Source organism: Astyanax mexicanus, chromosome 14, assembly GCF_023375975.1.
Source record: "Astyanax mexicanus isolate ESR-SI-001 chromosome 14, AstMex3_surface, whole genome shotgun sequence".
NCBI lineage: Eukaryota > Metazoa > Chordata > Actinopteri > Characiformes > Acestrorhamphidae > Astyanax > Astyanax mexicanus.
Window position 1 is genome coordinate 4,070,287 of NC_064421.1, and position 26,019 is coordinate 4,096,305.

At 39.4% G+C, this 26,019-nt stretch overlaps 1 protein-coding gene across 1 annotated transcript in view; it reads left to right on the forward strand.

The window, feature by feature from the left end:
• The window catches only part of gabrr2a (gamma-aminobutyric acid type A receptor subunit rho2a), a 66,905-nt gene extending 41,227 nt beyond the window's left edge, over positions 1-25,678 (forward strand). The window contains exons 4-9 of the mRNA XM_022673288.2: positions 1,441-1,664; positions 12,876-12,958; positions 14,852-14,992; positions 16,543-16,695; positions 18,445-18,653; positions 21,798-25,678. Coding sequence (XP_022529009.2) covers positions 1,441-1,664; positions 12,876-12,958; positions 14,852-14,992; positions 16,543-16,695; positions 18,445-18,653; positions 21,798-22,100 — 1,113 coding nt within the window. The 3' untranslated portion in view covers positions 22,101-25,678. The remainder of the gene's footprint in view (positions 1-1,440; positions 1,665-12,875; positions 12,959-14,851; positions 14,993-16,542; positions 16,696-18,444; positions 18,654-21,797) is intronic.
• The last annotated feature ends 341 nt before the right edge of the window (positions 25,679-26,019 follow it).

Here is a 26,019-nt window from a genome sequence, read left to right on the forward strand (position 1 = left end):
AACAACCGAGGGAGACTAGAGAACATAAACGAACAAGAGATAATAATAATTAAACAGGGAATAACAACAAGGAACTAAACTCGATAAACAATAACTAACAAACAAACCGTGAGTAAATAAACAAAGAAGTAAACTAGAGACTAAATAAAATACAAAACGAAACTGGGCAGGGATAAATACACAAGGGAATAAACAAGAAGCTAAACTAGACAAAGAGAACTAAACTAAGCAGGGTAAGAGAGAAAACAATGGAAATAAACAGGAAACTAGAAATACCAAACGAGAAATAAACAGAGGTAAACACAGAGCAAGGACTAAGGCTTAAGAGACGCGGAGAACACAGAGAGAGACAAAACAACAGAGGAAGGTGCAAAGACCGACGGAGGACAAGGTGGCAGAGGAGGGCTATTTATAGTAACATAAAACACACTAGAATTGGAAACACCTGGGGAAGGGGCGGAGCTACAAATGAGAAACACATGGTGGAAATCTACTGACAGGAGACACAGAGAGGCACAGGTCACGTGGGGAAGACACACAGAGACATGAGACAGGGCTAAGACGTGACACTGAGATATATCTTCTCAAAAATGTTTACACTAGAGTGTTTATGAGTTAAAAGCATAAGAATATTGATGATACATAGTTCATTACATGGTTTATTAATTATATATTTGATAAAATACATGGAGAAGCAGCATCAGGCGGATTTATTCATCTTGAAATTAATCAATAATCACACCTCTAGGATACATGTAGATACTAAAAACCACCTGACACTCAGAGCAGCCTATGAACTTTCAGTATTTTAATCAGGACACACAAAGAAAACTATATACTAGAAAAATGTAAACTTTCTAGTATTTTTCTTAAAAATCGTCAGTTCGTCTTATGTATGAATTATATCAGTCAGGTATTAAGGAGCAGTAAAGCCACTCTGCTGAAGTACAGCACTATAAGAATGGGTTTTCAATGAAGTTTCTCCAGCACTAAGGCTGGGTGCAGCAGCATTAGCATTAGCCGCTAACCACAGCACTAGCTTTTTCGCCGTACAGAGGCGAGTATATTGGACTATAGTCTGCGTATTTAGCATGTTAAAACAAGCTACATGGAACTAACCGCTAGCTGATAGCTCCCTAGGTTAGAGTTGAGTGGCATTTATGTCTTGCTAGGGCTGCGGTTAGCGGCTAATGCTAATTATAATGTTATCCTTGCTCACTTCAATGTAGGCATCCTAACTAGTGTTACTTAATGGGCCTTATAGTCTGAAAAATACGATAGATCTTTTCTCCTGATAAGATTTATTTTTTTGCTGTGTATTTTTTTTATTGTTTTGTTTCTTTTTTTGCTAATCATTTATTATTAATGAATAATTAATAACTATTGTGTGTTGTGTGTGTGTGAATTCTGGTTGTAAAAGCTGCTGCTCTCATTGTGTAGGACTTCACCATGACCTTATACCTTAGACACTACTGGAAGGACGAGCGTCTGTCCTTCGCCAGCACCACCAACAAGAGCATGACCTTCGACGGGCGTCTGGTGAAGAAGATCTGGGTGCCTGACGTGTTTTTCGTGCACTCGAAGAGATCCTTCATCCACGACACCACCACCGAGAACATCATGCTCAGGGTCTACCCAGACGGCCACGTCCTCTACAGCTTAAGGTGAGATCATTATTATAGTATTGTAAAGGTCTGTCAGGATAATTACGGCCCCTAAAAATGATGCGTTTCTTTGATTTTACCAAATTAAAAACCTCTGGAATATAATCAAGAGGAAGCTGGATGATCACAAGCCATCAAACCACCAAACTGAACTGCTTGAATTTATCCAAAAGCAGTGTGTAAGACTGGTGGAGGAGAACATGATGCCAAGATGAATAAAAACTAGGGTTAAAAACCAGGGTTATTCCGCCAAGTATTGATTTCTGAACTCTTAAAACTTTATAAATATGACCTTTTTTCTCATTTTCTGCAAATAAATGCTCTAAATTACAATATTTTTGTTTGGAATTTGGGATAAATGTTGTCTGTAGTTTATAGAATAAAATAACAAATGTTCAATCAACTTCTCACAAGATAACACCTCAACCTTTAAACAAGTGTAGGTGTCTCTGAAACCGTTCCCTCAGGTAACACTTCATGACCAATTAATCATGATCTATGAGTATCTATAGTGTAGTCCCATGACTTTTGGCATGCCAGTGTCAATGTGAATTTCTATCGATGAACAGATCAATGGAAATGCTTTAAAATAGGGGCTCTGAGTGGTCCAGTGGTCTAAAGCGCTGCCACTATGATCAGGAGAGATCGCTGTTTCGAATCCCTGTCATGCAGCTTGCCATCAGCCGCCGGAGCCCTGTGAGAGCGCACACAGTTGGCCTTGCTCTCTCTGGGTGGGTACAGTACAGTAGATGGCACTCTTTTCTTTCCCCTTATGACTCCTAGGGTGATGTGGATCAGCGCAAGGCTGCATCTGTGAGCTGATGTATCGGAACCACACGTGTCTGAGGAGGCATGTGCTGGTCTTTAACATCCTGTTGTTAAGTGGGATATAGAGCTGAATAGCAGCTGAATAGGTGAGAAAATAAAAAAAAAAGAAATAAAAAAAGTTAGTTAGTTCTCCTGTAAATGTAATATTTTGGAAAATACAGATACTGAATAAAGTTGGGACAAAGCAGAAGAACAGCAATTAGGAGAATAATTACCTAAAAAAAACTGCATGTGGTTATGCTCTGAGTGATTGTGTAATTATGCAAATTGTAATGTTTTATATTCAGGTTAGTGTGATTTGGGTTACAACTAATTAAATCAAATTATTGTGTTTTTAGACTTGAATTTAGAGGTCAGAGCTTATGATTTAATGGATTTAATGATGTTGATGTGATGGAAGGATCTGTAGGTTAAATGTTTTGACCTTGCCGATGACCTTTAGGTGGTGCACGGTGACCTCTGCGTCAGGTCGCCTGCATGCCGCGTGGAATCCGCGGGGCATGTAGTTGAATTGTCTTTGGTTTGTGTGTGTTTTTTTGTTTTATTTTTTGCTGTCCTGTAAAAGGCGAGCTGTGTCCTGCAGCAGTTTGGTTCTGTTACATTTGCATACCGCCGCTGCATTAAAATGAGCAGAAGCGCCGGCGGCGCGAGATGTTTTTGCCGTGATGATGATGATGGTGGTGGTGATGAAGATGAGGATGATGATGAATTAGGCCACGCTACCTGAGAGAGTGCGGCTGCAGTGTTGAGTTCAAAGTCGAGCGTGGGGTTGGCTGTACTTGCTGCAGGGAAAGTGTCATTATTGATGGGTCTGGCCTACTTTAGTTGCGCCGGCTGATAAGAACCGGACAGCGCCGAGCGCGGAACCGGCTCTCGGGTTCTCCCGCAGAGAGGAGCAGGGAAAAAACAGCCGGTGGTCGCAGTTTAATGAATAATGCATGTGCTGTGCTCCTCTCCTGCCCTTTATCTCTCTTTTACCCTTCGCTGCAGCCCTTTACGTCAATTACCATCGACTGCTTGTGGGGGGTGTCGCTGGGATATGATGGTATTGAAGAAAATCATTACCAGAAGAGTTATTATCAGAATTCTGTGATTTTTGCGTCTTAAAACTTAAAAAAAATATTTTTTAAGTTTATTTTTCCCTGTATTTTTCCCTGTACGTGTAGATTAATTACAGAGCAGTATGGGTACAACAGATTACAGTGCTGGTGATTCTGTATCTACTGTTACTGTAGATTAATTACAGAGCAGTATGGGTACAACAGATTACAGTGCTGGTGATTCTGTATCTACTGTTACTGTAGATTAATTACAGAGCAGTACGGGTACAACAGATTACAGTGCTGGTGATTCTGTATCTACTGTAACTGTAGATTAATTACAGAGCAGTACGGGTACAGCAGATTACGTTGCTGGTGATTCTGTATCTACTGTAACTGTAGATTAATTACAGAGCAGTATGGGTACAACAGATTACAGTGCTGGTGATTCTGTATCTACTGTTACTGTAGATTAATTACAGAGCAGTATGAGTACAACAGATTACGGTGCTGGTGATTCTGTATCTACTGTAACTGTAGATTAATTACAGAGCAGTATGGGTACAACAGATTACAGTGCTGGTGATTCTGTATCTACTGTAACTGTAGATTAATTACAGAGCAGTACGGGTACAACAGATTACAGTGCTGGTGATTCTGTATCTACTGTAACTGTAGATTAATTACAGAGCAGTACGGGTACAACAGATTACAGTGCTGGTGATTCTGTATCTACTGTAACTGTAGATTAATTACAGAGCAGTACGGGTACAGCAGATTACGTTGCTGGTGATTCTGTATCTACTGTAACTGTAGATTAATTACAGAAAGTCATTAGCAGAAGAGTTATTATCAGAATACTGTGCCTTTTTTGCGCCTCAAAACTTTTACAATCTTTTTGACTGTTTATTTTTCCCTTTATTTTCTGTCAAGCTGCACCTCAGGGTGCACAATTTTGGTAAAAACTGTCATTGTGGTAGGGCATCATCATGCGCAATAGTCACATCGCAGGACATATGATGTCACTTAAGGCAGTTAAATCAAACATGTCATGTTGCAGTGTTTTGATTCTTGACACAAGAAGTAGATACACAGCGCTGTCTCTGTGTCTGTGTGAGTGACAGGCTGCTGCTACCTGAGAAGCGCGAGGGGAGGGGGAGCACGAGGGAGGGGATCAGGAGTAAACATGAGGTAAACGCATGCATGGCCTCCATCCACATGGTTGGGCACGTGCTTGTAAACGTGAGCACATGTGGAAAGCTGTGCACCTCAGACCAGCACAGTTTAGCAGTGCAGATATTTCCAGTTACAGCTGAATTCACGCTTTTAATCCCAGAAAAACAAACGCTCTTCTTATTTACCCTTTAAAAAAGCCATTTAAATGCCTGATTAAAGGGCCGATTACTGGAGTTACTGTAGTGTGAGGTTTCATGGCTAATTGGAGCAGCCTGGTGTTCAATCTTCATTAATTGCACATTGCACCAGTAAGAGCAGAGTGTGAAGGTTCAATTAGCAGGATAAGAGCACAGTTCTGCTCTAAATATTGCAATGCACACAACATTATGGGTGACATACCAGAGTTCAAAAGAGGACAAATTGTTGGTGCACGTCTTGCTGGAGCATCTGTGGCCAAGACAGCAAGTCTTTGTGATGCATCAAGAGCCACGGTATCCAGGGTAATGTCAGCATACCACCAAGAAGGACCAACCACATCCAACAGGATTAACTGTGGACGCTGTAAGAGGAAGCTGTTTGAAAGGGATGTTCGGGTGCTAACCCGGATTGTATCCAAAAAACATAAAACAACGGCTGATCAAATCACGCAGAATTCAATGTGCAAAAAATTATTGTGCTCTAAAACCAGGTGTTTCAGTTTCATTGTCCAACCCCTGTGCTTTAACTAATGTTAATAATGGTAATGAAGGAGTTAACTCAGTTTAAACTCACCTTATCATGCTTTCTGCAGTAGTTTAATCCACCACAGGTAATATAGTAGAAGTCAGTGTTCAAACTGTGCAGCGAGCAGAACTGTCCTCCTTTTACCCCATTCAGCTAAAAACAGACTAGAGCAGGGGTTCCCAACCTTTTCCAACTCACGGCCCAGTCAAATCACGGCAAAATTTCCCACAGCTCAAACACAGCACAAATAGAGTCAACTTTATAGTTTCTGTTGCAGCGCAGGTGAAGCCGAGTGCTGGGCTCTTACTGCTGTATTTTCTTCGTTTGGATTTATGCTACTTTTCTCCGTTCACTCAGCTATAGATACAGTGGCTGATTAATTTGTAAATGTTTCAGATTTTTTACCATTTATCCATATTTAAAATGCATTTAAGCGTAAAATCGGGCCCATAAAATCCAGCCCTCATCCAGTCCCGCCCCATAAACTCTCATTGTGAGCCCGAGCCTGATTTAAACCCTACATTTTTTAGTAAGTTGAGCATTAAAACAGACCTTTTTAACTACAATTCAAAGCCATGAAGTCACTGATTCACTGGTTGACGTAGACACCTAAGGTCTCTCTGATCAACTTGTATTTCTGAGGATGTTCTTTTTACGAGCTGCTGCAGACAATGGAGGCTGAGAAAAAGTTTCATTATGTGCAGCATCATATACAACTTAGAGTGACCTTCTGTATTTCACAAAGAACAAGAAAAAGAGCATTTTAGCTAAAGGACACCTTTAATTATCTTGTCTGGCGGCCACATACGCATCCCCCATGAGGTGTGCAATCCACCGATTGAGCAACGGAGCTTTTTATTTAAACACACAGAGGCGGCTGCGCATGCTGCGCTGAGCAAGCACTGGGTGATTATAACATTCTAACTTGTACAACATCACAGATCACAAGATCACAGTGTGATTTGTTTACCACTCTACTTCACAGATCATTTTCTTGATACTTCTCTTTCTCCTGCTCTGTCTCACGAAGTCCAGCCCTAACTGAAACCTATCTTTTTTTCCCATTTCTCCCCAGTTTACATCACCAATTACCCAACATACTCTTTAGGACTCCACCTATCACTAGTGATGCCCCAACACACCAGGAGAGTGCAGACTAGCACACGGCTCCTCCGAAACATGTGAAGTCAGACTTTGCCTCTTTTTGCCAAGTAGCATCACAGCGCTAACGCTCGGAGGAAAGCGCAGCGACTCGGTTCTGATACATCAGCTCACAGATGCAGCCTTGTGCTGATCCACATCACTCATCTACTGTACCCACCCAGACAGAGTAAGGCCACCTGTTCTCTCTCGGGGCTCCGGCAGCTGATAACAAGCTACATAAACAGGAATCGAAAAGGCAATCTCCTAATCATAGTGGGAGCACTTTATACCGCTGGAAAACTCAGAGCACAGGATGCTCTATTATTAACTATAACTAAATTTCTATGTCGACAATTTTTTTTATAGTCAATGTTGTTGATTAGGTCGACTAATCGTTGCAGCCCTAGTAAAGTTGTTTAATGCAGTGTGAAACCGAAACTTTCCGTACTAAATGAACAGAATGCAATGTAGAGAAAAGCGACGCCATAAAGTCAGTAGATCTCGGCTGTGCCGATAACGCGGAGGTTATTTCTTTGTGCACGGTTCTCCAAATCATCCACTTCCTGCCTCAGTGCCTCGTTATTCGCCTGCAATGATTTTCCCTCGAGCCATGCATCCATCAGGTTCACTGCGGACTCGATTTCTTGAATTTTTTGTGTGCCATGGGCCGAGATAGTAGTCTAAAATGTGGCAGTAAATGTGTGTATTTCAGCAAGGAGCGCTCTGTTCTGAGCAAGGAAATCTCCTCTTGAATTGTAGTAGTTCTTTTAGCATTTCTTTTAGCAGTGTCGGAGTTAGCTCAGTGCTAGCCTCGGCAGTGCTAGAGCGTGGCTCTTTGGTTTCGGCATAATTCCTCAACAAATATCGAGTGTTGGAGCTATTTATGTTTCTTAAATTTTTTGTTTAATTTGACACTTTCCATACGGGGGCGCTGTTTAAAGGTGAATGTATGGTAGAGAGCGGGGAAGGGGTTTGGCGAGGAAGTCAACAGTATTTTGACCGCATGGTGAACGCTATTGGTGCGTGTTAAGCGGTTCGTTTAAATATTGTGAATGCTGGGACTACTGCTGGAATATGTACTGCTGATGTAAGAACAATAAATGAATTGGTATATCCAAATTTTCAAAGGTATGGACTTTGTTATAAAACCTGACACAGCGAGTCAAAGCCGCTATCACCAGCTCTACGTATAATTGTGGTGGCTTAGGTTTTTTTAGTTCGTTTTGTTTAAAAGGTCACTACATCAAGTTTTAGGCACTAGAAAAGTCAATTTGCCTGTTTTTTGAAGCGATAAATTATCCCCTTTTATTCAGAAATGATACCGGATCATACCGGAAGCCCCCCCCAGAATACAATGTATAACACACACACACAGAACCATGGTTCGGACTCAGGTTCTGCTCGCAGGTGTTCATTTTTAAAAGGCTCTGCACTGGTTTTTATGTTTTCCCAATGCTCCTCAACCTTCCACCTGCTGTCCATAACCTCCCCCAGCAGGTTTGATCTCCAGCCCAACTCTGTCCCACCCAGTCCAGCCAGCGAAGCCCCTCTCAAGGCTTTATTAGTTGGACCATGTTGGGTCAGGGATTAGGGTGGGATCCAGACTCTGCGGGAAGGTAGAGTTGGACTCCAGTGCTTTAAATTATGTGGAGTTTCTTTAAAGTTTAATAAAGAAGCCCTCTGAGAAGAAGAATTACCTCAATACCAGAATACCAGAATTCTCCAGCCGTCCTCCAGCAGAGCTACAATCCTGCAGCTTTCCAACCCAAATCCAACCACAGCCCATTCTGCGCCAATCCAGCACTGCTGAGGGCAGTAATTAACTGGATCTGGTTGATTAGGGTTGGATCCAGAGTCTGGGAGAAGGCAGATCACCAGTAGCAGAGTTGGAGACCTGTTGTTTATAGTGCCCGAAAAAGTGTTTGGACATTTATGCCTTAATTAATGATATATTATGTTAATTGCACTAGAAAACCAACGTAAAACCAAGTTAAATTTGTGGACTTCTGTATTTGTGGACTTGTGCAAACTGGCATCTAAAATGCCTTCATGCACTTCTCTGAGTTTGCGACTCCATCAATAAATAAATGTAGAAAAAAAAACAGCTCAACAGCTCAGGAATTATGCAAATGATAATATTTCATATTTTGGTGCATGCACTGTTGAAAATAGGGCTGCAACTCTGGGTTTACAACTAGTGAAATGAATTTAGAGTTCAAGCAGTAACTCCGATTGATATTATTGAGGCCTTTTGGCACAATCTATAGATACAGCTCTGAAAAAAAAATAAGAGAGCACTTAAAAATGACGAGTTTCTTTGATTTTACCGAATTGAAAACCTCTGGAATATAATCAAGATAAAGATGGATGATCACAAGCCATCAAACCACCAAACTGAACTGCTTGAATTTTTGCACCAGGAGTAAAGCAGCATAAAGTTAACCAAAAGCAGTGTGTAAGACTGGTGGAGGAGAACATGATGCCAAGATGCATGAAAACTGTGATTTAAAAACAGGATTATTATGAACTTTGCATTATTTGAGGTCTGAAAGCTCTGTATCTTTTTTTGTTATTTCAGCCATTTCTCATTTTCTGTAAATAAATGCTCTTAATGAGAATATTTTTATTTGGAATTTGGGAGAAATGTTGTCTGTAGTTTATAGAATAAAACAACAATGTTGATTTTACTCAAACATAAACCTATAAATAGCAAAATCAGAGAAACTGATTCAGAAACTGAAGTGCTCCCTTATTTTTTCCAGAGCTGTATATACAGTAGACATTTTACTTCTATTCTCTACTTCTACTCTTTTACTTTTCTACTCTATTTACATTTTAAAAATAGCCTTATTACTCCTATTTCATTTCAGCTTGTTTTCGTTTTATTCCGGCTTCTCATCGTTTAATAAAACCCCTATCCAGATAAATCTCTCCATCCAGATAGAGTGAATCTGATTGTGATTGGATGTAGAGAAGTATAAACATATACCATTCTGACTCCCTATTGGTTTTTACTGTGATCTATCACTGGAAATGAGGTGTGTTCAGGTAAATTTCTAGCGTTTTTCTCTCTTGGTAGGCCAAAAATACAGGTGCGCCACTGACTGATTAAAACCCTGAAAACAGTCAACAGTCAACCGCCTAATCATATCTTAGCCGTGCAGGAGCGACGTGCAGACATACTACTAAGCCCAAACCTAGATTGAAACTCAACAATAAACAGAATAAAGAATAAAACAACATTACTGTTCCCGTTAGTGAGCTGCTGGTGTATCTTCACAGCATAAACGCACAGCTCAGTATCTGTCTCTGCTGAGACGCACAAAAGCGCCGCACTGTTAAGATACGAACTCGCCAAAGTCAGAGCTCTGGTTCTTAAAGTGAATGACAACTGGCACACTGATCATGTTCAGTAGCTCCTCCATTTCCGCTGCAGTTGTGTTTTTTACATGGATCTCCATGGAAACGCCCAAGCTCCCAAAGTGTACAATAATTAATGTGCGCGACAGTGGACAAATAGCTATTTTATTAACTATTATTATTTAAACGCGAGGAGACGAAACTCAAAGATGTGCGTCCGGACGAGACTAAAATTACCCGAAGACCACGGAGAAGTTCAGAGAAAAACAGTAGATAATTCAGCCTGTAATTTTTTATCTCAGAGGACGTCTGATAAAAAAACACGTACATGATCGTTCTGGACTGGAATAAAATCACAGAGGATTAAAAAAAAACATAAAAGAGAAAATTATCCCACAACACCCTGAGAAACTAATCCTGTCTGTATAGGGCTTAAGTCTATTTAGGGGACCAAAAAGACAAGTTTTCAGCCCAAAAACTCCAAACACAGTAAAGTAAGCATGGACTGATAGCTAAAACCTGCAGTTTTCAGTCTTCTGTAGTTCTGCATTCAGAATCTCTTCACTTCAGAGTTCACCATCCCATCAATGAACACAAACACAGACCTGAGAGAAAAACAGACAGACTTTGAAGTTTTCACCTCTGTGCTTTAAACAGCTTTCCTCCAGGCTTTCTCCACTCTGAGAGTCAACCTTCAGACCCACGCTCTGCCCTCAAGTGTTTTCTGTAGAAACAAAAGTCAAACACTTCTGAAGAACCTTATTAATGTAAAAAATGCTCAAAATGTCCAAATACTTTTACAGTGCAGCTACTGTACATCGTTTTTTATATCTGCTAGCTGGTTTCAGATAGTCTTCAGAAGTTCTCTGATGGTCAACAAGGTTTAAAAAGCTGCTCATCCAGGTGAAGACCTAGCAGAAATCCAGCTAACAGAGAACATTATAAGAACCTTTAGCAATGTTTTGTTAAGGTTCCAGGAAGGTTAATCTGTAATGTTACAGAAATAATGTTCCAAGAATGTTGAAAAAAAAACGTGAGCTGTAATAATGGTTTGCATCACAATGTTATTTGAATGTTTCTTACATGACGTTCCCAGCTAGATAAATATTAACATTACAGACATGTTAAAAGTAACATTCTCAAAACTAAAAAAAATTAAAACATTCTAAGAACATCCAGAAAACAGATTAAACACATGCTAAACTTAAGACTGAAAACATGCTAAACAAGCCAGAATATATATATTTAGAAGATACTTAAATTCTTGATTGGCTACCAGTTGATGCTCGCATCAAATTCAAAGCTCTTACAATCGCCTACAAGGTGATACAGAAAAGCTCCTTCCTACCTGCACTCGCTCCTGAAGACTTACGCCACCTCCCGGCCGCTGCGCTCCTCCAATGAACGTCGCCTCGCTTTACCAAACAAACATTCACACAAAGCAATCCAGACTGTTCTCATACAGAGTTCCCCAATGGTGGAACAAACTACCTTCCACTACCAGATCAGGAGAATCTCTCACTATCTTTAATAAACTCCTGAAGACAGAGCTCTTCAAAGAGCACTTACTCTCCTAACACCTCTAACTAACTACCTTCTACTACCAGATCAGGAGAATCTCTCACTATCTTTAATAAACTCCTGAAGACAGAGCTCTTCAAAGAGCACTTACTCTCCTAACACCTCTAACTAACTACCTTCTACTACCAGATCAGGAGAATCTCTCACTATCTTTAATAAACTCCTGAAGACAGAGCTCTTCAAAGAGCACTTACTCTCCTAACACCTCTAACACACTAACTACTTCTAACCTCATTTCCTTCTTCCCCTCCTTCACTCCTCTATCCTATTATTTCCCTTTGACCTCCTTTAATCCCTATCCAACGATGTTTTACCTTTAACTTATTTTACTTCTGTACTTGACTATTGTAAGTCGCTTTGGACAAAAGCGTCTGCCAAATGTAATGTAATGTAATGTAAACAGAGTTGCGCGGCTGTGAGCAGTGAGCACTGCACATACTGAGCTCAGTGTGTAAACAGCATGGAGCAGCAACGAACCAGAGTCTGTGTTGAATGGACCAAATAGTACTGGTGTGAAAGCGTTTTTTAAAGAAGTTTTAGAGATGCTGAGCTCTTGTTACCTGCTTTTCCTTCAGTCTGTGCTCCAACTCATCCTAAAATACTCGGGTTAGGTTTTATATCCGATGTTTGTGAAGGACATTTTTCTATTTACTGCCTAATTAGATACAGTTTTATGCAAATGTTTTGGGCATCTGTGGAAATTTCAGTAAAGAAAAAGCTTCTTATCTGGGCAGTAAGTGTGTATTAGTTCAGTAAAACACTATTACAGCATTACAATAAATACAAACAGCAAATTTACAGCCCTGTTTTCTTTCCTTAAAACATCTCCTAATCTCTTCCCCTCATCTGAGTTTAATGGAGTTATAGTATCTAGTTCTCATCATATTAATCAACACCTGGTTTGGTAAATTTTGGTAAATGCAGTAAATCAGGTGAGCTGCTGACGGAACTGAACATATATATATATATATATACACATGCTGGCTGAGGAGCATCCAGGAGAAATCTGGAATCTCTACACTTTATTCTTCAGCTCGGCTCACAGGATATCACATACTTATAGTTAAAAATGAGAAAAATTCTTGTTACGTTTTATTGTATGTATGTTTAATTGCATCTGATTAAATTATATGTGGTGCTTTTTTAGGTAAAAACACTCATATTGCTTTGGTGCCTAAAACCTTTGCACAGTGCTGTATGTGTTCTTTCATAGTTTATAAGTCTTCATTAGTAAGCTGCAACATAATAAATAATACACATATGGAACATATATTTATGAGAATGTGTGTCTTGACTGGTATTTGGGTTTGGTGAGTTATTTCTAATCTCTACAGTATGTACTGTGTGTGTTGTTACTCAGGGTGACGGTTACGGCCGCCTGTAACATGGACTTCAGCCGGTTCCCTCTGGACTCTCAGACGTGTTCTCTAGAACTGGAGAGCTGTGAGTATAATTCCTCTAAACTTCACCAAAACCCAGATACATCCATCTGCTCCTTCCTATCCAGAACCTCCTCAAACCTGGGTCTGAACTAGAAAATACAAGAAAAAAATAAGAGAGCTCTTAAAAATTATGAGTTTCTTTGATTTTACCAAACTGAAAACCTCTGGAATATAATCAAGAGGAAGATGGATGATCACAAGCCATCAAACCACCAAACTGAACTGCTTGAGTTTTTGCACCAGGAGTAAAGCAGCATAAAGTTATCCAAAAGCAGTGTGTAAGACTGGTGGAGGAGAACATGATGCCAAGATGCATGAAAACTGTGATTAAAAACCAGGGTTATTCCACCAAATACTGATCTCTGAACTCTTAAAACTTTATGAATATGAACTTGTTTTCTTTGCGGCCTAAAATTATTTAAGCTCTGAATCTTTTTTGTTTTTTCAGCCATTTATCATTTTCTGTAAATAAATGCTCTAAATAAGAATATTTTTATTTGGAATTTGGGAGAAATGTTGTCTGTAGTTTATAGAATAAAACAACAATGTTCATTTTACTCAAACATAAACCTATAAATAGCAAAATCAGAGAAACTGATTCAGAAACTGAAGTGGTCTCTTCATTTATTCCAGAGCTGTATGGCGTGATAATCACAATAAAACAAAGTAACAAATTAAACTGTGTTTTAAAAAGTGCTGCCACTATGATCGAGAGATCGCTGGTTTGAATCGCAGTCATGCAGCTTGCTATCAGCTGCCGGAGCCCTGAGAGAGCATAATTGGCCTTGCTCTCTCTTTCTTTCCCCTTATTACTCCTAGGGTGATGTGGATCAGCACAAAGCTGCATCTGTGAGCTGATGTATGTGATGAACCGAGTCGCTGCACTTTCCTCTGAGCGTTAGCACTGTGATGCTACTTGGTAATGCTGCATCAGACTTCACATGTGTGTGCGTGTGCTAGTCTTCACACACTGATAGGGAGAGTCTTAATGAGTGGGTTGGGTAATTAGTGTTTTAATTTGGGGGGTCGTTCTTGGTGCCTAATTTCCAGATGTTTAGTTCTGTAGATCATTGTTCACGTGTTTGTGTTTAAATCTTTTGGAGATCTGTTTTTAAAAAACATTTTCTTAAATAATAGGTCTACGCTTCTTCAGTGTTGCAATATTCAATCAATCAATCAATCAATCAATTAACCTTTATTTTAACTCGGAAGTAAATTGAGGGCAACCCTCATTTTAATGTAGCCAAGCATTGACATGACAAAGAAAATAATAACTACATTTAATCATTTTAAAATAGCTGTGAATAAAATATAAAAAATAGATAAAAAATATAATAAGAATATTAAAATAATTATAATAATAATAGTCAATAATAAATAAATCATCTTTCAAACAGCCTAAAATGTTTTTAAAAGCTCAGTTTTAACGCTCTACTTACAAAAAAATGTCCGGGTTAAATTAGGCTTGGGCTCATAATGACAGTTTTACGGGTCTGGATCGGGCTCAGGCTGGATTTTTGGAGCCTAATCTCAGCTCTAGTCTGAACCTCCTGCATTTGCATCACTGCTGCTTTCATCTCTGCATGAATCCTAAAAAACACAAGAGCGCATCTACTCCAGTAAATCAGAATCTGAATTTCAGAATAACGCTTTAAAAAATGCGTCTGGCACAGAAACACATCAGCGGGAGTTTAATCGGTTAATATTGCATCGGCACAGCCCTCAAATTATTTATTATAATCATCGTTTTTAATAATTAAAGACGTGTTTTGTCCCAAATCTTCAGACCTGGCATCCTGAGAGCTGCTGCTGCTGCTGCTGTGTTCTGCTGATCCACTGTGCTGATAATTAGCCTGTGTGCTAACGCTAATTTGCTTGTGTTTGATTTGATCAGATGCGTACACAGATGAGGATCTGATGCTGTACTGGAAGAGTGGAGACGAGTCTCTGAGCACAGACGACAGGATCTCGCTCTCACAGTTTCTCATCCAGAAGTTTCACACTACCTCTCGTCTGGCTTTCTACAGCAGCACAGGTACGAGAACCAGCCTGCTGTCTGTCTGAATGTGGAGAGAGACCAAAATACTGTAAATTTAAGGTCTAACTACCATTTTAACAATGTATTTTACATCAATAATAAAATTTGACAAAAACCTTATGAATAGTTTGTGCTGTTTGGCTCACCCTTCTAAAAATGTATAATGTATACTTAAAGGAGAACTCTGGTGTAAAATGACTTTTGTTGTAGTAAAACATGATAAAAGTTCTTACCTTTGATGAATAGCACACCTCCGTTCTCCCACAGCGTTCAGAGATCCAGAGATTTTAACAGTTTGTCCAACAAACACCCTTCAGACTGGGTGACACGGGGCATAATTTACCCTGATAAATCACTTTTTCCACCGTTATCCAGCTCAAAGTAGCTAAAAACACCTCCTTACTAGAATCTGGAGAGCCCTTATATTTAAAACGAGGCATTAATAACTTAAAAAAAGTGCACAAGAAGCTTATTATATTAAAACCACTGTTCACATCCTATAATGCTAGCTTCAGCTCCGAGCGCCGCCATCCCTGTACTGATAATGTCATAGACATATATATATATATATACATAGACTCCGCATAGCCTACCTCCTGGTGCCAGCTGCTATGCTATGCGGAGTCTATGTATATACATATGTCTATCATTATCAGTACAAAGATGGAGCTACTTTGAGCTGGATAACGGTGTAAAAAGTGATTTATCAGGGTAAATTATGCCCTGTATCACCCACCAAGGGTGTTTGGATAAACTGTTAAAATGTCTGGATCTCTGAACGCTGTGGGAGAGCAGGGGTGAGCTATTCATCAAAGGTAAGAACTTTTTATCATGTTTTACTACAACAAAAGTCAATTTTACACCAGAGTTCTCCTTTAACAGCATTAAAATTACGTTTAAAGACAAACCGACACTCCCTAAATCCAGCTGCACAATCCACAATTGACTGGTGCACTAAAATAGGGCACAAATTTACAAAATTTCTCCCAGATAATTAATGCAATTACGCCTGTTTTGTTATACGCTTTTATTTCATTTGTTTATATTGGAACAACACAAGAAAGCAGAGGGAAAAAAAAAACATATTTCACATAATTTCTTGCAAAACTAAAAAAGTTGTTGATGGTTATAGAAAGTGATCGATTTCACTTTTTCAGTTTTTTACAGTGTGTGTGCGATAATATATATGATAAATAATATGTTTTTTCAACCATTTTTTATATTTTTTTGCAAAATAATAATTTATTAAAATAAAAAAATTCAGTGTTTTCTGTTTTTGTGTTGTTTTAATACAGGCAAAAGAAATAAACGTGTATAACAATATCTGTAATTTAATCATATATATATATATATGTATGTATGTAACTTTATTCAGTCTGTCTGAGCTGGGAAAAAGTGCTTAAGTGTGTGTGTATGTGTGTGAGAGAGAGATTGTGTATAACTGTGTGTGTGTATAAGTGTGTGTGTGTGTGTGTGTGTGTGTATTAGCTTTGATCTGATCTCAGTGTGTGTGTGTGTGTGTGTGTGTGTGTGTTCTCTCTCCTCAGGCTGGTATAATCGGCTGTATATTAACTTCACTCTGCGGCGCCACATCTTCTTCTTCCTGCTGCAAACCTACTTCCCCGCCACGCTGATGGTCATGCTGTCCTGGGTCTCCTTCTGGATCGACCGCAGGGCCGTGCCCGCCAGAGTCTCCCTGGGTAAGAATTAAACCCTGATTTAGATGTGTTTAACTCAGATAATCAGGTATTATCATGTACCGTCCAGAACAACTCAGCAACATCTTCAACATTGGGCAGTAAGAGCCAAAGGGGCAGGTGCTCCAGCCCCCTCTGCCCCCCCACTCTGCACATGCCTGATTATATCCATGCTGTGTGGCACGTTAACCAGCTCTAAAAAAAAAAAAATATCACCCACCTATCTCATGCCCTTACCACCCAAATCCACCCAACACCATCACTCTGCCTACTAGTAGACACATCAACCACTAACACAACACCAGAAATCTATAGAATAATCTAGATGTCGCTGGCCATCGCCAAGAAAATCATCCTTATATACTGAAAAACAAAAATTAACATTAACATCAATCACTTGAAAAATCTACTAACAGACTATCTCCCTCTAGATCAGCTGTGTCCAAGGTATTTTAGAAATAGAATGAAAGTTTGCCCGCTGTTAAGCAGGTTTTTATAATGTGAGATTCAAAGTTTGAACGCTAGGTGTCAGAAACGGGCCAAAGAGTCTAAAAGCGGAGAGAGTGCGCATTTCTAGCGCAGAAAAACGGGCCAAAGAGTCTAAAAGCGGAGAGAGTGCGCATTTCTAGCGCAGAAAAACGGGTCAAAGAGTCTAAAAGCGGAGGGGACGCGCATTTCTAGCGCAGATAAAAGGGCCAAAGAGTCTAAAAGCAGAGAGAGTGCACATTTCTAGCACAAGAAACGGAACAAAGAGTCTAAAAGCGGAGAGGGTGCGCAGTTTTAGTGCAGAAAAACGGGCCAAAGAGTCTAAAAGCGGAGAGAGTGAGCATTTCTAGCGCAGAAAAACGGGTCAAAAGAGTCTAAAAGCGGAGAGAGTGCGCATTTCTAGCGCAGATAAAAGGGCCAAAGAGTCTAAAAGCAGAGAGAGTGCACATTTCTAGCACAAGAAACGGAACAAAGAGTCTAAAAGCGGAGAGAGTGCACATTTCTAGTGCAGAAAAACGGCCAAAGAGTCTAAAAGCGGAGAGAGTGCGCATTTCTAGCGCAGAAAAACGGGTCAAAGAGTCTAAAAGCGGAGAGGGTGCGCATTTCTAGGGCAGAAAAACGGGCCAAAGAGTCTAAAAGCAGAGAGGGTGCGCATTTCTAGCACAAGAAACGGGACAAAGAGTCTAAAAGCGGAGAGGGTGCGCATTTCTAGCGCAGAAAAAGGGGCAAAGAGTCTAAAAGTTGCCGTAATGAAGGAGTTTAATATTAAGAGCCATCATGAAACATCAATTTGAAAAATCTTAGTTTACACAACACTATCAAAGATAAAGATAGTAAGTCAAGTAAAATGGTGTGTAAATGAAATAATCAGGATAAATGTATTATTTAAAGTGGTATATTTCATTATTTATTTTAATACAGAGTCTGTGGCCCGTGACTTCAAATATATTTCTCCTTCTGGCCCCCAACAAAAAAAGTTAGGACACCCCTGCACAAAAAAAAAAACTATGTTGAAGTTTCCACTACTTACCTTCAGTGTGTAGTCATTCCCCAGAAGGTAGCATCTTCTCCTGGGTGTGTTTTTTATTTTATATATTTTATATATTTGGAAGCTGCCAGGCGTGGGTGTTGTAGGCTGTTTATTCTGCTGTAAGGCTTAATCCCAGTTTTCAGTGTAACTGGTTAAAGTCAGGCAGGTGTATTAATAGCTGGGGGCGGTGTTGTGCAGATTTTAACAGCGTGTGTGTTGTGGTCGGTCTGGTCCAGGCATTACCACGGTGCTCACCATGTCCACTATCATCACCGGAGTGAACGCCTCCATGCCCAGAGTCTCCTACATCAAAGCTGTGGATATTTACCTGTGGGTGAGCTTCGTCTTCGTCTTCCTCTCCGTGCTGGAGTACGCGGCCGTCAACTACCTGTCCACCGTACAGGACCGGCGAGAACGCAAGCTCAGAGACCGAGTCCGAGCTCAGGTACAGCACAACACTGAGACTGTGATTATATAGCTGTACGGCGAATATAATATATAGCCTTATTCCTGTTCCTATATACAGTTGCAAGAAAAAAAGGATGTGAACTCTTTGGGATTATTCTTGGATTTCTGCATCTAAGTCACAACAATAGACAAACACAGTCTGCTTAAACTAATACCACATACAAGTATATACAGTACAGGCCAAAAGTTTGGACACACCTTCTCTTTTTCAATGCGTTTTCTTTATTTTTATGACTATTTAAATTGTAGATTCTCACTGAAGCATCAAAACTATGAATGAACACATGTGGAGTTTTATGTACTTAACAAAAAAGGTGAAATAACTGAAAAAACATGTTTTATATTCTAGTTTCTTCAAAATAGCCCCCCTTTGCTCTGATCACTGATTTGCACACTCTTGGCATCATTCTCTCAATGAGCTTTAAGAGGTGGCCACCTGAAATGAAAAGTTTTTCAACAGTCTTGAAGGAAGGAGTTCCCAGAGGTGTTTATTAGCACTTGTTGCTCCTTTGTCTTTTTCACTCTGTGCTCCAGTTCACCCCAAACCTCAAATCTGGATTGGGTTCAGGTCCGGTGACTGTGGAGGACAGCTCATTTTTTGTTAAGTACATAAAACTCCACATGTGTTCATTCATAGTTTTGATGCTTCAGTGAGAATCTACAATGTGAATATCAGTCATGAAAATAAAGAAAACACATTGAAAAAGAGAAGGTGTGTCCAAAGTTTTGGCCTGTACTGTATGTTCATTAACACAACATCACAGTAGAGGGTGGAAAATGTATGTGAACCTCTAGGCTAATGACTTTTTTCTAAGAGCTAATTGGAGCCAGAAGTCAGCCAACCTGGAGTTCAATCAATGTAATCCCAAATGGTTCTTATATTTTTTCTTGCAACTGTATATAGTCAAAATATTATATATATTACTAGTGCATCTCAAAAAATTAGAATATCATTGAAAAGTTACTTTATTTCAGTAACTCAGTTTAAAATGTGAAACTGTTTTTGAAATTTATTTTATTTATGATGATTATGTCTTACAGTCAGTGAAAACCCAAAAATCAGTGTCTCTTAAAATTAGAATATTATATAAGACCAATTGGTACTTTTGTCAGTGTGGGCAGTGTGCCAAGTCCTGCTGGAAAATGAAATCCACATCTCTATAAATGTTCTCAGCAGTGGATCAACACCAGCAGATGACATGTCTCTCCAAACCATCACTGATCATCAGTAAATTTCACATTTCATTTGTCTGGAGGAAGAGTGGAGAGACACACAGTCCAAACTGCTCGAGGTCTAGTGTGAAGTTTCCACCAATCAGTGATGGTTTGGAGAGACATGTCATCTGCTGGTGTTAATCCACTGTGTTTTATATATACACTACCGTTCAAAAGTTTGGGGTCACTGAAACAATTTTGTGTTTTCCATGAAAAGTCACACTTATTCACCACCATACGTTGTGAAATGAATAGAAAATAGAGTCAAGACATTGACAAGGTTAGAAATAATGATTTGTATTTGAAATAACATTGTTTTTACATCAAACTTTGCTTTCATCAAAGAATCCTCCATTTGCAGCAATTACAGCATTGCACACCTTTGGCATTCTACCTGTTAATTTGTTGAGGTAAGCTGGAGAAATTGCACCCCACGCTTCTAGAAGCAGCTCCCATAAGTTGGATTGGTTGGATGGGCACTTCTGGCGTACCATACGGTCAAGCTGCTCCCACAACTGCTCAATGGGGTTCAGATCTGGTGACTGCGCTGGCCACTCCATTACCAATAGAATACCAGCTGCCTGCTTCTGCTGTAAACAGTTCTTGCACAATTTGGAGGTGTGTTTAGGGTCATTGTCCTGTTGTAGGACGAAATTGGCTCCGATCAGGCGCTGTCCACTGGGTATGGCATGGCGTTGCAAAATGGAGTGATAGCCTTCCTTATTCAGAATCCCTTTTACCCTGTACAAATCTCCCACCTTACCAGCACCAAAGCAACCCCAGACCATCACATTACCTCCACCATGCTTAACAGATGGCGTCAGGCATTCTTCCAGCATCTTTTCATTTGTTCTGCGTCTCACAAACGTTCTTCTTTGTGATCCAAACACCTCAAACTTGGATTCATCCGTCCTCAACACTTTTTTCCAGTCTTCCTCTGTCCAATGTCTGTGTTCTTTTGCCCATCTTAATCTTTTTCTTTTATTAGCCAGTCTCAGATATGGCTTTTTCTTTGCCACTCTGCCCTGAAGCCCAAAATCCCGCAGCCGCCTCTTCACTGTAGATGTTGACACTGGTGTTTTGCGGGTACTATTTAATGAAGATGCCAGTTGGGGACCTGTGAGGCGTCTGTTTCTCAAACTAGAGACTCTAATGTACTTATCTTCTTGCTTAGTTGTGCAACACGGCCTCCCACTTCTTTTTCTACTCTGGTTAGAGCCTGTTTGTGCTGTCCTCTGAAGGGAGTAGTACACACCGTTGTAGGAAATCTTCAATTTCTTAGCAATTTCTCGCATGGAATAGCCTTCATTTCTAAGAACAAGAATAGACTGTCGAGTTTCAGATGAAAGTTCTATTTTTCTGGCCATTTTGAGCGTTTAATTGACCCCACAAATGTGATGCTCCAGAAACTCAATCTGCTCAAAGGAAGGTCAGTTTTGTAGCTTCTGTACTGAGCTAGACTGTTTTCAGGTGTGTGAACATGATTGCACAAGGGTTTTCTAATCATCAATTAGCCTTCTGAGCCAATGAGCAAACACATTGTACCATTAGAACACTGGAGTGATAGTTGCTGGAAATGGGCCTCTATACACCTATGTAGATATTGCACCAAAACCAGACATTTGCAGCTAGAATAGTCATTTACCACATTAGCAATGTACAGAGTGTATTTGTTTAAAGTTAGGACTAGTTTAAAGTTATCTTCATTGAAAAGTACAGTGCTTTTCCTTCAAAAATAAGGACGTTTCAATGTGACCCCAAACTTTTGAACTATAGTGTATATATATATATATATATATATTTATATAATCATTATATGTTTTAAATTAAAGTGAAGAAAATAGGGGTGTAAGATAGCAATGAGCATACTGTCCTCACCCTGTCCTCCACTCTCTGTCCGTTACAGTCTCTGCCGTGCACCTGCGGGATGTCTCACACCAGGACCATGATGCTGGACGGGACCTACAGCGAGGCGGACACTAACAGCCTGGCCGGATACACCGAGGCCCCCATGGTTCCGGAGGAGGAGCCGGAGAAGCCGGAGCACATGGTGGTTCACCTGTCCGTCAGCAGCGAGTCCACGGCCACCAAGAAGAAGAAGAACTTCAGCATCATCCAGAACACTCACGCCATCGACAAGTACTCCCGCATGATCTTCCCCGGATCCTACATCTTCTTCAACCTCATATACTGGTCAGTGTACTGCTGATCCCGCGGCCGTCCTGCTCCTTTTGCACTCGCTCAAGTTCGGACTTAAAGACTCTGGCTGACCTGACGTCCGGTCGGCTTCTTTTAACGCTGACTTTTGGCTACGCACACGACGATTCCCCCTCCCCAGACTGGACTGCAGCTTCCCCGGCCAGCTTTCACTGGGAACACCGGGAGAGAGGAGGATTCAAACGGGAATCCCACCAGTTTTTATACAGTTCTGTACAATCCAGTGTTTGAATTAGTCTCATTCAGAGTAGGGGTTTTATAGTATAAATGCTAAGCTAAAGCTAACTGAGACCGATATAAGAATGTCAGAAGAACATTTATCAACATTTCGAAAAGCTTAATGGAAAGTTTTTTCACATAAAAAGTAACATTCCCAAAACTAGTAATCACAGCATTTAGAGAACATTAAAATAATGTTAAAAGAAATTAATAGGAACATAAACGTTAATCCAGGAACGTTCTGAAAATGTTTGTGACCTAATAAGGGTTTGCGTCACAACGTTATTTGAGTGTTTATCAAGTTTAGCCTGTAACATTACATAAACATTAATCCAGGATCAAAACTTTATTATAATGTTTTGCACATAACATTCTCAGCTACACAAATACTAGCATTAAAAAATGTTAAAAGAACATTATAAGAACATAAACATTAATCCAGGAACGTTCTGAAAACATTTGTTTGTTTCTTTGTTTGTGACGAAATAATGGTTTGCATCACAGTGTTATTTAAAAATTTATCAACATTTTGAAAAAGTTTCAAGAAGGTTAGGCTGTAACATTACATAAACATTAATCTAGGAATGTTCTGAAAATGTTTGTGACGTAATACTGGTTTAAATCTAAATGTTATCGGAATGTTTATCAATATTTTGAAATGGTTTCTCACATAATGTTCCTCTAAATGATTATGAAAATGTTAAAAGTAACATTCCCAAAACTAAAAACGACATTTAAGAATAGGGGCTTATTTTAAACTTCGGTAACAGAGAACATTATAAGAACGTTAGAAGAACGTTTGACAACGTTTTGAAAATGTTTCAGGAACATAAAAATGATTTGCATTACATAACTATTATAACGTTCCTCACATAATTATCCCAGCTAGGGAAAACATTAAAACGTTATAAGAATGTTTATCAACATTTTGAAAATGTTACAGGAAGGCTAGCCTGTTTACATAGGAACTACGTTCCAGGAACTTTCTGAAAACATTTATGATGTGGTAATGGTTTGCATCACAACACTATTAGAACGTTTCTATAAAAAATCCCAAAACTAATAAGGACAACATTGAAACAAGTCAATTTTAAAACACTAAATACAGTGAAAAACGTTCTAAAGACATCTAGAAAATGTTTGGAATGAGATTGAGATTTGGTTGGTTTGGCAGACAGACAGACACAGACAGACAGATAGATAGATAAATAGACAGACAAACAGATAAATAGATAGACAGACAGATATGAACACACAGAGACAGATAGATAAATAGACATATATATGAACACAGACGGGCATAAATAGATAGAGTTTAATAGATAGATCAGCAGCTGATTTGGTAAACAGACAGACAGACAGACAGACAGACAGACAGACAGACAGACAGACAGACAGACAGACAGACAGACAGACAGACAGATAGATAGATAGATAGATAGATAGATAGATAGATAGATATGAACACAGAGAGACACATAGATAAACAGACAGACAGATAGCTGGTTTGGTAGACAGACAGACAGACAGATAAATTAAACAATAGACAGACAAATATGAACACACAGAGACACATAGATAAATAGACAGACATACAGATGTGAACAGGGACAGACACATAAATAGAGAGATCAATAGATAGATCAGCAGATGGTTTGTCAGACAGACAGACAGACAGACAGACAGACAGACTGGTGTTTGGAATGAGATTGAGCATTAAAAGAATGTGACCTGTAACACTTAGAAAACATTGATAAGTTTAAACTACATTTTAGTTAGTGCATACTAAAAATGTAATACTTACTAGTAATTCAGTACCAACATATTATTGGGGGAAAAAATCCTTCTGATGAATCCTACAGATTTAAGATACTGGAACCAGATCATCAGTGTTCTCCCCTTCACTTAACGAGGTGGTTTTAATGTTGTGGCTGATTTGACACTCTTAGCATGGGAAGGTACCAAAATATTTTACTAGAAGTCCTTTTAAATCATTTCTGGTTCATTCATCATAAAATTCTGACACAGTATTAGGAACAAATGCCAGATTTGCATTTTGTCAAAAAATGTAAAACTGTTTTATTGTTTTATTTTTTGTATATGTTTTTTGTGTAGTAGTAAACATATGCAACTTTGCTGATGGACCACCTGTGGAAAATATTAAAAATACAAATTTTAGGGCTCTTTTTTCCCCCTAAGTATCCTGCATGAGAATGAATAATTAATAATTCCAAATAAGCAGTGGCTAAAACCTAAATCTTAAAAATAGCCTAGTGTCTCGTTGATGTTATGATGTTAATTAGATCCATTATTCCAGTATTCATAGCTGGGACGAAATATCGGCGCTGCCACTGTGTTTAGGATAACACTGGTTCGAATCCCGGTCATGCAGCTTGCTGTCAGCTGCCGGAGCCCTGAGACAGCAGAATTGTCCTTGCTCTCTCTGGGTGGGTACAGTACAGTAGATGGCGCTCTTTACCCTCATCTCTCCTAAGGTGATGTGGATCAGCACAAGGCTGCGTCTGTGAGCTGATGTATCAGAACCGAATCGCTGCGCTTTCCTCTGAGCGTTAGCGCCGTGCTGTGATGCTACTCAGTAATGCTACAGCATCAGCGGCAGTTCAAAAGGAGGCGGAGTCTGACTTCTCATGTATCGGAGGAGGTGTTTGCTAGCCTTCACCCTCCTGGTGTTGTGGCATCAGTAGTGAATAGGGAAGTCCTAAAATATAAAATAGCAATATTGTGATATATAGTACCATTTTTGTTTTTGATACATTATTAATATGTGGCTTCTCCCCTCTTATTTAACTTATTAAAAATACTGCTTCATTACTACTCCACATGGTGGCGCTATAATCAAATGAATAGGGAAAACCTTCAATGAAGAATATTGGATGATTGGCACACCAGTAAATCCATAATTCCTGGTATTTGATTATTTAGGAGTATTTTATTCTCTTCAGTAACGCAGATGCAGTGAAGTATCATAGGGAATTATCCTATAATATATCGAGTATCACAGGATCACAGTATCGTGATATAATCGTTACCATGGGCAACGTATCGTGATGATATCGTATCAGGAGATGCCCTGTAAGTATCCAGGTTCAGTAAGCTTGTGTCTCAGCAGACCCCTCTCTGAATGATGATCTGTATCCTCTCAGACGCTGGATTCTGCAGGAGCTCTGGTGGGTTTGGTTTATCTGTTAGATGGTTGGTTTCTTTAGGCCTTTGTGAGGTGGAGAGCTACATTATCAGCTGTTGTTTGAGTGTTTATTTATTTACTCTGTGTAATCCACTGTTAGAACTGTAAACTAATGGAGAAATAAAGAGATGAATTTGTTGTTAGAATTTCTTCTTTACTCACTTTACCTGCTGATGCACTTTATACATTTTATTTATATACAGTTTATAATATTTATAATGTGCTTATATATATAATACATTTATTACTGGGATAAATCTGATAGATGTTGTGTTACTTAGCAACACTCATAATGAGTGTTCATAGACAGAGACAGACAGAAATGAACACAGATAAATAGACAGGCAGATTGATTGATATATAGATCGGCAGTTGGTTTGAAAGACAGACAGACACAGACAGACAGATAGATAGATAAATAGACAGACAAACAGATAAATAGATAGACAGACAGATATGAACACACAGAGACAGATAAATAGACATA